The 17,574-nt window shown below is 43.7% G+C and overlaps 1 protein-coding gene across 1 annotated transcript in view; it reads right to left on the reverse strand.

Annotated features, from left to right (window-relative positions):
* The window catches only part of RTTN (rotatin), a 3,641,098-nt gene that overhangs the window by 2,083,253 nt on the left and 1,540,271 nt on the right, over window positions 1–17,574 (reverse strand). The window contains exon 28 of the mRNA XM_044067142.1: window positions 15,595–15,834. Within this exon, the coding sequence (XP_043923077.1) occupies window positions 15,595–15,834 (240 nt within the window). The remainder of the gene's footprint in view (window positions 1–15,594; window positions 15,835–17,574) is intronic.

Genomic DNA, 17,574 nt, shown 5'->3' on the forward strand with positions numbered 1-17,574 from the left:
CAAAATCAGTAAAACACAATTAGAACATTTATAGTGTATAACCTCCATGGACGTGCTTTCCGAACTTGGTTGTGTGGCCTCCTAAATGGTACCCACTACACCTGAGTCGGCTGGTTCCGTACGTTCCTCCAGGCGTACCTCGGCCGCAGGAGGAACGTCGGGTGGAAGAGGTGTACTGGTAGTTTCAGGGCTTGAAACTCTGGCCTTATTTTTTGTTGGCTCAGTGATAAGACCAGATGGCCCTTCCATCTCAACAGCCTAACGTTTAAGTCTTTGATTTTCCAGGTAAACGTTGAGGGCATGCAGACGGCTGCAAAGGGTCTTTGTGATGAAGGCTTGACAAATGGCACAGGTCTTATGGTCGTGGTTGGGCCCTAGGCAAAACAGACACTGGTCATGGGTGTCCTTATGAGGGATCTGACGTCCACACCTACACTTTCCTTCTCTGGAAGACATGAACCTGGGCAGACATGCAGCGACCAAAAAAAAATAATAAGAAAAAGGCTCCAACAGGGTCCTTAACTTTAATTACAGGATCCGATGGCAGAGACGGCAGGATGAGCTGACATTCAACTAGCGGCAGAGAAGTTCTGAGGAAGGTATGTGCAGACGTCTCTTTTATGGTCCATGTTCCCTACAGCCAATGTCAGACGTCCCACGTACCTTGCAGTGACTAAAGCTTTAGTATACTGGCCAGACGTTCAGGTCGCTAGGTGGAGGCTAACCCAAAGGTTAAGGATACTGCAACATGAGAATAGAAGGACATCAGACTATTATGTAAAGGCCTAAAATCTACCTGAAAATCTACTAGCTATATTATTAATTTTTTTTTTTTAAATTAAATTTGATAAAAAAAAATTTTTAGAGGGAAAAATAGTGACAGCTAAAAAGAAAAACTCACATGGTAGGAGAAGAGTGTAGCTGACCAGAAATCCTTTTTGAATTACTGAGAGCTCTCTACATGTCTGAAATGTTTGAGCGGAAAACAATATCTGGGTATCTGAGGTGCAACCTAGGGAATTATAGGTGTGGGGGGGGAGTAACAGCTCTGGTAGTGATAAGCTTTAGATCAGTGCTGAGGTCAGATCCTGCTGGATCTGAGAACTCACATGTTTGAGCAGACGAAAACAGACATTTGATCAACTATTAACATTTGTTAGGAACATTTGGAAAAATACTCGAAGGGGAATAGAATGGCTCAGGTCATTTTCAGTAGCCACCTTTGAAAGGAAAGAAGGGTCTGTACAAACAGACATCCCTGTCTTATGGAAAAACAGATTTGGGGGAAAAGTAGAAAGAGCCTGTAATTCAGACACATGCCTGGCAGAAGTAAGGGCTACCAGGAACAACGTCTTCCAAGTTTAAAGCTTCAAATCAAAGGTTGCAAAAGGCTCAAAAGGAAGGTCTGGAAGGACCTGCAGCACAAAGTGTAAATACAACAGGAGTACAGGGACCCACACAAGAGAGCAAAATAGAAAGGTACCTTTGAGAAAAGCTTTGGAGATTTTCAAGGCAGCCAAAGGTACATTATTCCTGCCAACATGAAAATTAGATAATGCTGCTAATTGCACCTTTTTATTTATTGATTTACTCTTTGTTGAGTGGGTTATTCCCACTAGACTAGTACCCACTTTTCAGGAGAGACCCGAGGTGGCATTCATAATTGAAAAATAACTGGGACCTGTGTCGAACAAATCCACAAGAAAGTCTAAGACTACGTCCAAGGGAGCTGAAAAGGGAGTCCAAGCCCTGAGATTCAGCCCAAATGGTGAAATGTTTCCACTTACTAGTAAAAAATTCTTCCTAGTAGACATCTTCTGGGAAGAGGAAAAGATATGTTCAACACTATCTGAAACATTGGGATTTCAGGCTATCAAAGGAACTGAAGAAACCAGGCTGTTATTTCTGAGGGTCTGGCAGTTCCAGGCTAGTCAGATGGGAAATGAAATCTGAAATGACATACAACACCCAGGAGAGGTATTTCAGAAAAGGGCACAGGAATGGGAACCGTACCCGATAAGGCCAAAAGGGAGCAATGAGGATCATAGTCGCCCTGCAGTGGGCTGCTTTCTGAAGGAACTTGATTACTAGGGGAACTGGTGGATATGCATACAGAAGACCTGGGGTCCAAGCATACAGAACAGTGTCTCTGGGTTACTGTCCCTGAGGAGAGACTAAGCCATAATAGCTGCTGCACTTGGTGCTGGAGGGGGAAACAAACAGGTCGCAACATAAAGTGTCTCACTGCTGAAAACTCCCAGCGGCTACATTCCTATTCAGAGATCACTCATGACAAAAAAGAATGTTGATGAGGTCAGTCACAATAATTTCCAAAAATCACGAAACCGAGGTAGTGTTCATCACAGACTCCAAAGCAACAAGCCTTTATAAAACAAAGGCTTGCTGTTTTGGAACACTACCTAGGTTGCATGATATTTGGAAATTATTGTGACTCAGCTCATCAACAAAATTTTAAGACCACTAGTTCCTAAGTTTTTATTTTTTTAGTTCAGTAAGTTCTATCTAACTTTCCTCAGACAAGCAAATGTGAAAATAGCCTACCCCCTGAATCATATCTTTATCCCTTCACTCACAAATGACACAGTTCCTTTCCTTTTCTTTTTAAACAAACAACAGTAATCCCACTCCACAAAATGGCCTCCCCACTGACCCTAAGGACTACCAACCAATATCAAATCTCTGTCCCATTAGAAACATTTTCAAAAAAATTACTACACAAACATCTATTTAAAAACCTAAACAGTTGTAGCCTTTTCCTACATGAACAACCCGTTTTTGCAACTCATACAGCACTCTTACAACTCTTTTCACTACCAATGACTCCATTTACAAGAGCTTGAATGATGGGCTCATTGCTATTGGTCTGTTTGTTGGTATAATCAAAAGCTTCAGAAACTGTTAATCATGATCTCCTGCTTAATGAATTACAAAAACAAATTTAGGAGATAATGCAACTGCATGGTTCCAAAGCTACCTGATAGATTGAACGTTTCAAATTTTGCATCAAAATTCATTATCTCATTGCAATGCTCAACAGAGCAGTTCATCAAGGCTCAGTAGTGGGCCTCCTACTGTTATCTTGCCTTGTCAATGACCTTCTACTTGAACTTCCGCATCTCAAACACTTCATGTAAATTGACAATGTTCTTCTTATTGATTCTAGCAAAACACATTCTGACCTGCAGACTAACCTTTCAATGACTTCTGTAGATGGTCTTTTGATAAACTCTTAATCAACCCCAAGAAAGTTAATGTTATTGGCTGTGCAACTACTTATAAAGTAGCTACACCCCCCTTCTATTGCTGAGCAGGTAAAATCCAATTCCACTTCCTTCCAAGCTATAGGTTCCCTTCTATGAGCCAGGAAACCTATACCATGTATTTAAACTTATTAGAAACACTAACCATCCAACCCAATACCAGATTCATGGGTGACTTTAATTACCCTACTATTAACTGGGAATCCTATTCAACATCAGACGTACATGCACAGAGATTCCTGGATTTTGTAAACACAAACTCCATGGATCAGATAGTCAATACACCAACCAGGGGTGCAACCATACTGGATCTGGTCCTCACTAATATGGGAGAGTGCTGTACACCCCCTACTGTAATGCCTTCCCTGGTAAGGTCAGACCACAGAATGGCCTCCTTTGAAGTAAAATAAAACCTGGACCCCAGCTAAACCGGGAATATTCAGGAACTATTCTAAGGCTAACCTCCTGCTATTAAGCCTGGCAAAATTCCAAGCCCCTATAAACCCTGAGAGTAATTCTGCCTTTGCAGAACTGTTCACAGAAACCCTGTACAAGCACATTAACAGCTGCATAGAGGCAGCTGTACCCATCAGGAAGTACAGAACTAACTCAAAAAATTAGAAGTTATGTACCTACCATAACGTTCCATGTTAGTTGTCTTCTCTCGCCTTCTTTCTTGCTTGATGGGTTCAGAGCCGATCCTCGGCTCCGACTCGGCACTTGCTAAGCTCGAGAGTCACTTTTACCAGCTCGAGGCAGCCCCATATCCCAGGATGCAAGGTGGGAAATACCCAGATCTCGTTTGGTACCTAGAGGGAAATCTGCCTAGCATATAAAACTTTCCCTAAGGAAAGAAGAGCAACTAGCCTAAAGAGCTATAAAGGGGAACCAGAATCAAACAGTAGCACTAACTGGTGCCCAAGGAAGAGATCTTCCAGAAACAAGGGAGATCAAGGTCTGTCCAGGCAAGGGGGACAGGAGGGAGGGTCGCAAGAAAGAAGGCGAGAGAAGACAACTAACATGGAACGTTATGGTAGGTACATAACTTCTAAATGTTAAGTTGTCAATCTCGCCTTCATTCTTGCTTGATGGGACCGTGTCCCTAGCACCTCTATCCTGGGTGGCTCAATGGAACAGACTCTTGAGAACCGTGGAACCAAAGCTAGCTCTATCCCTGGAGGCCAAATCCAATTTGTAATGAGAAACAAAGGTATGAGGAGTGGCCCAAGTGGCTGCTGCGCTAATAGTATCTAAGGGTAGCCTAGCTTGAAAGGCTGTAGAAGCAGCTAGGCTCCTAGTGGAATGTGCTTTTGGTTTAGAACACAATTGTTTTCCCCTAAGTTGATAAATGTGGGAAATAATGGAAGATAACCATCTAGAAAGGGTCACTTTGGAAACAGGAAGACCTTTTTTATTTTCAGCATAAGAAAGAAAGAGTTGATCAAACTTTCTGAATTGTTTCGTTCTGTCCAAATAATATCTGAGTTGACGATGAACATCCAAGAAATGCAATTTTTGTTCTGACCTGTTTGAATAATTAGGAAAAAATACAGGAAGATCAATGGATTGGTTCAAGTTTGTTTTTGAAGCAACTTTAGGCAAAAAGGATGGATTAGTTCTCAAGGAAACTCTGTCCTTGTGAAAGACAAGATAGGGGGGACGAACAGAGAGGGCATGAAGTTCTGACACTCTCCTAGCAGAGGTAATAGCAACCAGGAAGAGTGTCTTCCATGAAAGAAACTTCAGTGAACATGAAGCAGCTGGCTCAAAGGGAGGAAGAATTAAGGATGTCAGCACCAGATTTAGGTCCCACTGTGGTGGAGGGCTCCTGACAGGAGGCTTCAGGAGAAAAATTCCTTTCAGAAAGGCTTTACAAAGCCTATGGGACATAATATTATGGTCTGCAACTCCGACATGAAAATTCGAAATTGCAGCCAACTGAACTGTGGAAGATGAGGAACCTGAGTGAAAAATCTCCGCTAGAAAATCCAAAACAGTATGAACAGGGGCAGTAAGGTGATCTATGTTCCTCGACTTCGCCCAAAGGGAGAAACGTTGTTTCCACTTACTAGTGTAAATCCTCCTGGTAGAGGATTTAAGAGAAGCTACTATGATATCTCTAACAGGGTTAGAGATCATAGGAAGCCTGGCTAAGGATGGAAGTGGAGCAACCAAGCTGTGAGGTTGAGAGAAGGAATGGAGCGATGCCACTGACCCGACTGGTGAATCAGAAGATCTGGCACTGGGTCCAGATGCCACGGCAGCGCCAACATATGACGATGAAGGAACGGAAACCAAATTTGTCGAGGCCAATAAGGGGCAATGAGAATCATTTTGGCTCTCAAAACGGTAGCTTTCTGGATTACCTGTGGTATCAATGGAAAGGGAGGAAAAGCATAAAGAAGTCCCTTGGGCCAATCTTGGGTAAGAGCGTCTCTGGGGGGATGGCCCGGAAGTGGGAAGAGAGAGAAGAAGTTTGGGAATTTGCTGTTTTGGGGAGTAGCAAAAAGATCGCAACATGGGCGGCCCCACTTCTGAAAAATCTCCTCCACTATAGAATGTTTGAGAGACCACTCGTGAGGCAGGAGAATTGCTCTGCTCAATTTGTCCGCTAATATGTTGATTTTCCCAGGGATATGTGTTGCTACCAGAAACCGATGAGAGGAGATAGCCCATTGCCAAAGTCTGAGAGCTTCTCGACACAAGGGATAGGACTTGGTTCCGCCCTGTTTGTTGATGTACCATACTACGGACATGTTGTCCGTGTGAACTGCAATCGTTCCTAGTGGAAGAAAGTCGTTGAGGGCTTGCAACGTTAAAAGCACTGCTCTCATCTCTAGGATATTTATGTGCAGGTGGTATTCGAATGGTTGCCACGTCCCGTGAACCATCCTGCCCTGATAATGGCCCCCCCACCCGATCAGGGAGGCGTCCGTGGTGACTGTGGCTACTGGAATAGGGGAAACAAAGGGTCTGCCCTGATGGACTTGGGGAGAGGAAATCCACCAAGACAGATGGCTCTTGCAAGTCTGTGTCACCAGAATTTGGTGGCGCATGGGAAGCTGTTGGAATGACCACTGGGTGAACAACATCCACTGCAGGAGACGCATGTAAAAACGGGCCAAAGGAAGAAGAGTGATGGCAGCTGCCATGAGGCCCAATACTTTCAGGACCAGCCTGGCTTGTACTCGTTTGCTGGCAAGAATGATCCGCACATGGTTCTGAATGTCTAGGATTCTCTGGTCTGTTAGGTTTGCTGACATCCGAACAGTGTCTAAATTTGCGCCTATAAAAGTAATAGATTGGCAGGGCAATAAGGAGGACTTTTCTTAGTTGACCGAAATTCCTAACTGACTGCATAGATGCAGGGTGTAATCTCTTGCTTGGAGGAGTTGATGCCTGGTGGAGGCTGAGAGGAGCCAGTCGTCGAGGTACGGAAACACCTGGAATCCTTGACGTCTCAGGTGAGCCGTGACCACTGCCATGCATTTGGTGAACACTCTGGAGGCTGTAGTGAGACCAAAGGGCAGGGCTCTGAATTGAAAATGACTGGTCCCCAGCCGAAAGCGGAGAAACCTTCTGGAGCGTCTGTGGATTTTTATGTGATAGTACGCATCCTGAAGGTCTATAGAGCACATCCAGTTGTCTTTGCCCAGAAAGGGCAAAATCGATTGAAGCGTGACCATCCGAAATCTTGTTTTTTTGACAAACTTGTTGAGTCTGCTGAGGTCTAATATTGGTCTCCAGTCTCCCGTTTTTTTGGGAACCAAACAGAACCTTGAGTAGATTCCGGATTCTGAATGATCTGACTGTACTGGCTGAATGGCTCTCTTTTGTAGAAGCTTTGAGACTTCTAACTTTGCAATTTCCCTTAGACCGGGTGGAACGTCTGGAAGGGAACCGTTTTGAGGGAAGGGGCTTTCCTCGAAAGGAATCTTGTAACCCTCAGATATGATCGACTGTACCCATTTGTCTTGAGAGAGGGAAAACCAGGCTTTTGGGTACAGTGACAATCTTCCCCCGACTGCCTCCAAGGGTGGACAGTCGGGCAACACCTCAGGGATGCTGGAAGGGCTTGTCAGAGAGAGGCTCTCTGCTACCCTGGTTCTGCGGACCCCCTCTGCCTCTAGGGCGACGTCTATTGTTATTACCCCCTCTGCCTCTGGGGGTAAACTGACCACGTGTGTCCGGCGTGACTCCCTGAGATTTTCGGAACCACATCTTTCCCCCCTTCTGTCCCTTAGGATAAGGCCTAGAAGGGGTGGAGAAATGGACTCCTACGGCAGAGAGAGTGTTGCCGTCTTGCTCACACCTGGTCAACGTATCCTTCACTTGAGGGCCAAACAAAGTTGACCCATCAAAGGGAGAGTTTGCGAAGGACGCCTTAAAGGGGTCAGCAAAATTACAGAGCCACATCCAGGATTGACGCCTAAGAGCCACCCCTGTCCCTGCGGCTCTACTCGCTCCATCTGCTGCATAAGATATCAGCCGCATGGAGGAGTTGGTTATGGAATTAAGGATTCCTAGCTGAGAGGCGATTTTTTCCTGAGCCCCTACAGCTGAAGGATCCTGTACAACTTCACCTAATTCTTTAAGGATGTCCCTTTGAAGTCTGGTGAAGTGACATAAATAGTTCAGCGAACGCATGGCAAAGGTCGCTGAAGAAAACATCCGCTTGCCATACCTGTCCATGGTCCTAGACTCCTTGTTAGGAGGATGGACCGGTACGGAAGGATCTGCAAGTTCCTTTTTGGTGGCGCAGCCACCACCATGGCATCAACCGGGACACCTTTTGTAAGAAATTGTTTCTCTACAGGGGCTGTAATAAATTTAGAAGGCCTCCTGGGAACTGGCTCCACGGAATCAGGAGATGCCCACGCCTTCCAGCTATCACTTCCATGAGAGGGTCGAAAGGCGGAGACACCCAGGAGGCGGAGGGTCGAGATCCAAAGGCCTCCAGGTATACCGGCTCATCCTCGGAGGGATTAACGGGGGGCCAGTTACCCCTCTGTTTAAGGAGCTCTAGGATGTCTGAGAAAGAGACATCCTCAGAGGGGGATCTTGGGGATCTCTCCGACTCATCTAAGTCGGTGTCTGAGGTAGCAGACTCAGGGGAGTCTAGGTGCTTCCTCTTACAGGGCCTCTTGCGTGGAGGATCTCCTGACGGATCGGGAGAATCCTCGGAAGAGGGAGTTCTTCCCAGTGGGGAAACCTGAGGCGGTGGATCTCTCGGTCCGGGAGCAAGAGAGTGGGAAGAGACATCTACAGGCACCATAGAGGGAGGAGCTAGAGGAACAGACTGCTGACTGAGTCCAGGGGCCAGCACACTCCTCATCACCTCGAAGGCTCCCCTCCCAGGGAGATCTGAAAGACCCCGCTCCGAAGAAATGGGGGCTCCGGGTTCCACCGAAAGGGAAGGCTCCGAGGCAGTTGTCGGAGCCAAGCTCACCAAGGCCGAAGCTCCGAGAGGGAGAGCAGGGTCGGACAAAGGTCCGATGCCACTCACCCCCTCGGAGCAGACCAGGGAAGCCCGACCACCGGATCCCCCCAAGGAACGTCTCGAGGAGGAAATAAGAGTAGGAGCTGAATGAGCAGAAAGGGGAGGTATCTGCTCCACAGCCGTAGCAGTGACCATTCCAATAGGCTCCGGCTCCGAACTCTGGAGAAGAGTCGAAGGAGGAATTAGAAGAGGGTGTGGACTAGTAGTCGTCTGTTGAGACGGACTATGAAGCATCTGGGCTAGTGCCTGTGATTTTAATAATCTGCTTACCACTCTGTCCAGATCATGGTCTGAGAGCCTGGAAGACCTAGATGATCGGCTCCGATGGCTCCGTTCCGAAAGAAGAGGAGAGGTTGGAGCCGAAAGTATAGGCTCCAAAGAGGGAGATCTAGACCTCTTCCTCAACGAAGCCATCGGAGCCAACAACTTATCAGCTCCGAGCCTGGCCAAAGATGTGTCGGCTCCAGCCGGAGCCGACGCAGTCAAGGATATAGTGGTATCGGAACCAGCCGGCGCCGATACCGAAGTCTTCGATACATGGTGGTCGGAGCCGGTCGGAGCCGACACCAATGTAGCGGCCAAAGTCTCGGCACCGATAGCCATCGGTGCCGAAGATTTAGTCAAGATAAGATCGGCTCCAGCCGGAGCCGATCTCGACTCCGAAGGAGTCGGAGCCAGGGCCTGAGGCTTTGAAGCAGAAGCCTGGGCCTTGGAGGTCTTGGAGGGCTGACCCAAAGCAGACTTGGACGGGGAGCCCTCCGGTTTAAGTAAGCCCCTAAGAATGAGCTTATTTCTCCTTTCCTGCAGGACTCTCTGGCTGAAAGAGTGACAGATAGCACAGGAGTCCTGCAGGTGGAGGGGTCCCAGGCAATAAACACAAGAAGTGTGACCGTCTGTCAGAGACATTTTCTGACAGCACGAGTCACACTTCTTAAAGTCTGAGACCCTCGATTCCTTGGACATGGTGCTACAAACACACACCCGACACACACAGTCCAAGACTCAAAATTAAGTTAAAGTGACAAAAAAACACACTCACACAAACACACCCTGACAGGAAGGGTTGGGAGAGGTAAAAGGGCCCGACTAGGGAACTACTAAGGAACAGTAACAACTGGGGGTTAAATAGTCTACAACTATTTAAAAAGACTACAAAGTACTAAAAACACTAAAGGAAGAGAGAATATAACTTGGATGGGGCGCTAATATAAGAATAAACTTCACTTACCAAGAGCTGGTAAAAGGAGGACCTCATCAGCGAAGCGGCAAACGAGATCTGGGTATTTCCCGCCTTGCATCCTGGGATATGGGGCTGCCTCGAGCTGGTAAAAGTGACTCTCGAGCTTAGCAAGTGCCGAGTCGGAGCCGAGGATCGGCTCCGAACCCATCAAGCAAGAATGAAGGCGAGATTGACAACTTAACATCAAGCCATCCTGGTGGAATCACAAAATCAATTGGATGTATAACAGGAGGAAGAAAATCATGGCAAAATTAGGAGGTGCAGCACCCAGCAGGATAAAAGCACTCTCATTAAACTAAACTAAACCCAGAGGACAAATAAAGTCTACCAAAGCCAAATTTGAGGTAAGTCTGGCCTCCCAGGCCAAGGACAACCACAAAGCATTCTTTAGCTATGCCTGCAACCACAAAGGCAGTACACAATTGTGTGCAGGGCTCATTGTAAATGGAGCCACCTATACTGAGCCAGAAGATAGAGCTAACCTCCTGGCTGATTAATTCAACTCCAACTTTCCTTCTCTCTCCCTCTCAACCTTCCTTCAGGAAATACCATCAAATATAACCCCCCCTACTATCACTAGGGAACAGGTCCTTAATGCTCTCTATAAGACCAAGAACACTGCTTCAATGGGCCCAGACAATATCCCAGGATGCCTTCTAAATAGCATGAAACATGACCTATCAGGGCCTGTTGAATTACTATTTAACTGTAGCCTCCAAACTGGCTTTATGTCTCATGAATGGAGAAGGGCAACAGTCATTTCTCTGCACAAAGGTGGGCCATCTACAGACCCTGGAAATTACAAACCCATAAGTTTCACTAGTGTTGTATGTAAAGCCATGGAAAGACTTAACAAGGAGATGATCAACAGAGATATAGTAAATCTCCAGACAATGGACCCAACCCAGTTTGGTTTCGTAGCTGATCATGCCTACTCAACCTGGTGGACTTCTTTGAGAAGGTCACCAAAGCAATGGATGAGGGCAAAATCGTTCATACTGCCTACCTTAACCTGGCCAAGGCAATTGACACAATATCCCACTCGGGCATTGTTGACAAACACAAGAGGTTAGGTACAAACCCGTATGTCACCCGGTGGATAGCCAACTGGCTCACAGACAGGACCCAGGAAGTTAGAACTGGGGAGTCCACATCTACAACGAGGTCAGTCACAAGTGGAGCCCCTCGCAGATCAGTCTGTGGACCGCTCCTTTTAGGCATTTACTTCTCAGAAGTCAAGACCAATGTCAGTGGTCTCTGGCTGACTACATCTGCAGATGATTGCAAATTAGGAGCTGTCATTAAGTCTCACACTGACACAAATGTTCTCCAGGAGGGGCTGACACAGACAAACAACTGGTGTCAGAGTCATGGAATAAAACTAAATGCCAACAAATGCATAATAGTATCCATTGGGAAGTCATCCATCCCTGGTAACTATCATATTGACAACACACCCCTTAGAGTTGACCCAGTAGTCAGGGACTTAGGGACACACATACATATTAATCTAGCTTTTGATCATCACGTGTCTATAGTGATGACAAAATCATTCTATGTTGCACAACTTATAAACAAAGGTATGGCATCTACATCCAAGGAAGTCATTGTTCCACTGTATTCGATATTCATCAGACCTATCATTGAGTACAATGCCCCCTGTACCTAACCAGGCATATCCAACAATTGGAACATCCACAGAGGTTCCTCACTAAAAGAATACAGGGCATACGTAATAAGTCCTATGCAGACCACCTCAAGGCCCTATCCCTGTATTCTGTTTTCTTCAGGCTTTTGAGGGGAGATCTATGCCTGGCATACAGGGCATTGTCAGACCCCATTCTGATGGACTTCCTGCAAATCCACAAAACAAACAGTACCAGAGTTACCTGTTCTAAAGACTTAAACCTTGCCTGTGATATAAATAGGACCTGCTGGAGAGATTAGGTATGTATCCCAGAGACTACCCCATCTATGGAACAGGCTCCCCATCCATGTGAAGCAAAGTTCCTCACTAATCCAATTCAAGTGCAACTTGGACAATTGGATAGGAAACCGGAAATCCATCCTTGGTTTGGTACCTATGTCTCTGATGCAGACAGGTAACCTGCAAATGGTTCATCTCCCAGGCCCATGATTACACTTATCAAGGGTACCAGAACTCGTCAGAGATTTGGGATGCATGGCTAGACTTCAAAGGGCCCTTGTGATCATTAGCCTAGTAAACACCTATGAACGAATACCATTCCTAATGTCTTGAAGCAGATATACCTTAGACTGACACTCAACCCATCGCCCTCCTTTACCAATCACACAGATAAAATCAACAATAAAGTTTTGGTGCAGCTAAAATCTTGCTACAGAATCACACACTTTTGTTTACCTATTGCCCAGAGTTCTATTACCAGAAGGTTCTATTTCAAACTGAATATGGTTTGCCTTTACTGGCTTTGCACTTCTCTTACAATGGTCGGAAATTATAGTTCACATGAAACAAAATATTAAGATTAATTCTTCTAGCAGATTCTCTTGTATATAACTACAACCTTCTTAATGAAATCAAGTGTTTATCAGTAGCAGATAGGTTCACCTTTCTTCTCAGCATTTTACTTTTCAAAAATCTTAAAAACTTAAGCTACTGCCTCCTCTGAAAACAGCACTACACCTCGAGAAGCTCCCAAAACTGCAATCTTTCCCTCACACATACACAATTAAACATCTATTGGGGAAGGAGCCCTCTCTAGACTATGCTAGATACACATGAGGTCTTTAAACACGCTCTCAGTGCCTAGCTTCTTAAGGCAGCCCAATGCACCTGCTACCATGACAATGGTTAACACCAGGTAACAACTGAAGCTATCAATACTAGACATAATGACTTTGTAACTGAATCTTTATATGTCATTCTATTACCTGATGTACTCTTGCTTACACCTCTTTTTTCCAAGATTGTATGCTGTGATTTGCCTTTTCTAATTATACATTTCTCTCTGTGGTTATTCTGTATTTTAAATTACACGTGTACTGCTGGTCACTAAGCCCTGGTTGTGGTTGATAACGATCACTGGACCAGCCCACTTACCTGGTGAACAAACAGCAAGTGAGTACATAAACAAGTCTGCAGTCATTGTTTAAAAGTAACAGTTATCTATAATCATTAATAAATCTGTTTTATTCCCTAGACATTTCAAAATCCTACCAGATCAGTCAGGTTCTGGTATTTTACTGGGTAGCACCTTTGAACAACATAAATACAGATAATTTACAAGTAGAGCACTTGTACCACATTCTGAGACAACCATGTCAAGGCCAAACAGTTTATTCTTTTTATGTTCACCTATAGCTGTAATAATGCCTGCCATAGCAAATTTACTCCTGGTATGTTTACTTGTTTCAACTGTATTCAACAATTTTGCTGTTTTTTCATATTGCAAGTCCTAATCCTAGTGGAACTAACTCGGTCAACAAAGTGTAAATCACTAAATAAATAAAAATAACAATATTCATATTCTTTCTTCTTACACGACTGCCCATAACATGACACACATCTCTGAACTATGGCTCCAGTTTCTGTGGATTATTACATCAATAAAATTATCGTAACTTGTTCATTTTGTCTCTGCTTAATTAGAACTGTCTGCAAGCATCAGCATTCATACACTGGTCTCCGTTTCTTCATAAACACTTGCTAGCAGTTTGATATATAAAAGCTAAACATGTTTTTACCTTCAGAATATCTTGTGTAGTTCTTCATAAGGTTCGCCACTGGTAAGGTAACCTGGTAAATTGAACTGGAATAAATTATTAAAGTAGTGAAATCCACTTGGGACAATTTGGTGTATGAGCTCTTCTTTTGAAAACACCCGTATAATAACTAACCTCCATTAATATAGGCATGTTCTTTTTTTTTTTTTTTTTTTTTTTTTTAAGAGGTTTACTGATCCTTCAAGGATGTGTGATAGACATATGGGAAAAAAATGCACTGAAATTATGCAGTTGATATCACAGAGTACCCAAGAGCCTTAAAACTTCTAGGAGTGTGGCACCCAACACAAAATTGTAAAACTGGATTTTGAGAAGGGCTTACTGGTGGTCTCTGCTCTCATCATTTTCTATTATAAAACTAACTCTGCTTTTAGGTGTACAGAGAAGGCTGCTGTATTCCATGCCGGGAGGTTGGTGATGGTTGGAGTCATTTTAAATTTCCTCAGAGAAGGTCGTTACAGCTTGTGTGGTGACTAGAGACAATGTGCCTATTTCTTCCTTAACTTTCCTCACAAACTTCACAGGTCTGCTTGGGTGGTCACTATAAACTAAACAAGTTACAGTATCACATCAGTTAAAACATTTGTAAATGTGTATAGTTATGTTGATTGTGTTCTTTTCTTATGTTTATACACTGTTTTGAAGTGATCAGTTGTACAAAATGCTAAATAAACGTATTAAAAAAGAAAAAAAAAGTGGCTAAGACTAGGCAAGCTCTGCCATTGTGGAGTGGGACACCATGGCATTCATTAGTTTGTGGTGTAAGTAAACCAAAGTGTGACAGTTCCTAAGGAAAAATGCCATTCTAGACAGCAGAAGAAGGAAATCCTAAGTGCAAACCCAATGAGAGTGGGTCTTTGAAATTACACATTATGGGTTCAGCAACTTTATTTTTTGTAATGAATCCTAAAATATGAGATTATATAAAGGTAGCAGCATTATGCAAATTGTACATACTAGAATCACTAGTTTAGCTCCTTGTACAAAGCTTGCCAACATCTTCATATTGTGTCTCCTTGTCCCTAGCCTGCTGGTCATTTGTAAGTCTTGTGTCATGTCTTGAGAAGCATCACTTGTCATTAGTTACACCTAGTTAATTACAGTGCAATAAAGAACAGCTAGGGCTTGTCAAACAATTTAAGGGGAGAGTTACTGCCTACACTGCTTGTGATTTGCAAGAGTTAGAAATGCAGACAGCGGAAGGGTCGTGGGGAAGCAAATCAGTTACAGGCCTGTAAGGTATAACACACACTGTTAAAAAACATGAGTGAAATCACTGATCATGTTTCAGAAAAAAAGTAAAGAAGCATCAAGCAAAGACACTCCGGGCTGCAAAAATCACAAACCATCTGTGAATGTCCAACGCAATTATTATACGGTAACTCTCAGACTAGGCTGCAACCCTAAGAATCTCAGTCTGCAATATGATGGCGCTTATTTGGTCTTCATCCTTCTCCTAACTGGACAAGATCTATAAAAGTAAACCTCCCCTGCAGGAAAGGGGAATTATCAAATGTTCAGCCACAAGAGCACTAGGTGAGTTAAGAATGAGAATGAATGGGTTTGTCGGCTGAGAGGCTGACAAGTCTTGGAGATTAGAAGGTGCAAATCAAAAGTGTCTGACATTAGCAGTATCTGACAGAGCTACTGTAAAAAAATAGACTAAAATAAAATTTAGCAGTGTTTTCCACTTTCAGTCAATTCACAACTATCACCTGCTCATATGGAACATCACATCCTTGTGAAAGAGCACAGCAGAACAAAAGATAACAGTATCCTAAAACTGAAATGCAGTGAAAGATACTAACCTCTTCAGGACAGTGTGCCACTCTAGACACTGCAGTATAGCCAAGCTACCATTCGAGTCAAAATTCAGAGCCATACTGTCATTAAGAAGGTAGATGCTCATCTTGGAAACTGCAGCGCTCACTTGCCTATGAGATACTGCCTGAGCAATTGAGGAAATACAGGCTCGAAGACCACTGTCTATATGTGTTACAGTCAGTGCAGTAACATCTGATGGTGACAGCCGTAAAGTTTCCAGAAATCTGAAACAACATAAGAGAATGTTGCTATATCCAGATAAAAATGTATTTCGTATTTTTCTAAGTAATGACAAGAGCTACACAAATACAGCTTCATGGCTAACATATAAAATTAATTCATGCTACATAAGCCACATACCAACAACACATCCAGATAGACCATTTAGTTTTGTTTTCATTATGAGTTTCTGTACCTGTTCCAAGTAGGCTGAAACCTCATTATTGTATAATGGTCACTTTCTACTGCAGCATGCCACCAGTTGAATTTATTATTCATTTTGTAAAAAAATAAAAAAAAAACATATCAGGGACATTATTCCTCTGATGGAAATTTTCAGGATAAAAAAAACTGTTGTAAATAACAGACATCTAAGATTTCACCACATCAGAGGACCTTTCAAACACCCCTCTACAAAAAGTTAACAGTTGGGATATACTTCCTGAAAGCCTTCACCTCAGCACAATTCCTTCAGATACCAGCTCTAATGTGCAGAAGTATATGCACATCCTGCTGGCACATAACATGGTGCCACTTTACAAAACGGGAGAGAGCACCTTCCACATACTAATGATGTCTTTGTTTATAGAATCTGTGTGAGACCTACAACCAGCAAACAAATAAATAAAACTATGTTCTCACAAAACTTGCAAAGCTATCTTCAGGGTGGATGATGGGTACGTCCAAGCACATGTGAATTGTAGGAGGGTAATAAACATCCACTTGAAGGAGGTCTTTTAAAGACAAAACAACATTGCAATTACTCACATATGTGTTATAGCTAAGTTAAAGGGGCCCTCTGAAAAAGGTACTTATTACCCTCCAGCTGTCTTTCCTGTGTTTGGATAGCCCCTTCAAATAACTTGAGGACTACATTGTACACTGTGATCTTGCATGCTCCTTCACCATGCCTACAAGCTCATCTCCTTGTCAAAAGTGAGAAGCTGCCTGTAGATAAACAACAATGAAGATCTCACACTACCATTACTGAAGTGTGACAGACTAAGTGCATACTTGCCTGAACTACAAGGAAATCACAGCCAGCACACCTCAATAAATGGAATACCTATATGCATAGGAATGGAGGAAGAGTATACTCCACTCAACAAGGAGAGTTTTCTTCATAGATCAAATGATACAGCAAAAATGTTTTTGCTATATCTAACACTGAGGACCCTCTTGATGGGATTTTGCAAATGGAGTAAAACTCAAGTAGTAAAATCATTTGGGAAGAAGGGGTAAAAGAGCCACATTAGGACAAACAGTAAGGATGACTTTTAAAAAAACACCTAACAAGGCCTGATGTTTGAGACAGGAATGCTTCATACCTCCAAAAACCAAGGTGAACCAGCCTAATAAGGGCAGACTAAGAATCAATGGAAACAGCAACTCTTTAAAATCAGAAGACTAGACTAACTACACAAGTAAGCTTTAATTAGGATGGAGAACACCTGTAGGCCACAGAACACAAGTCCTTCCCTTTTGAAGCATCAAAAGAACTGCAGATACCTCACTCATAAGGTGCAATAATATGAATATTCTATTTATCCAACCTTGAAACCAGCTATATCTGAAAAATGAGCCACCACCAGCTTATCACAGTCCATACCTTTCTAGGGATAGAAGGGCACCTTCATAAACACTGGTTTCCTCTATACGGAACTTGAAAAAATGGAGATATGTAGGGATGGAGGGCTCTAATCAAGGCAGAAGGGGGAACAACAATGGGGCACAAACCACTACCC

Source organism: Protopterus annectens, chromosome 3.part1 (assembly GCF_019279795.1).
Source record: "Protopterus annectens isolate FY-2018-M chromosome 3.part1, PAN1.0, whole genome shotgun sequence".
NCBI lineage: Eukaryota > Metazoa > Chordata > Ceratodontiformes > Protopteridae > Protopterus > Protopterus annectens.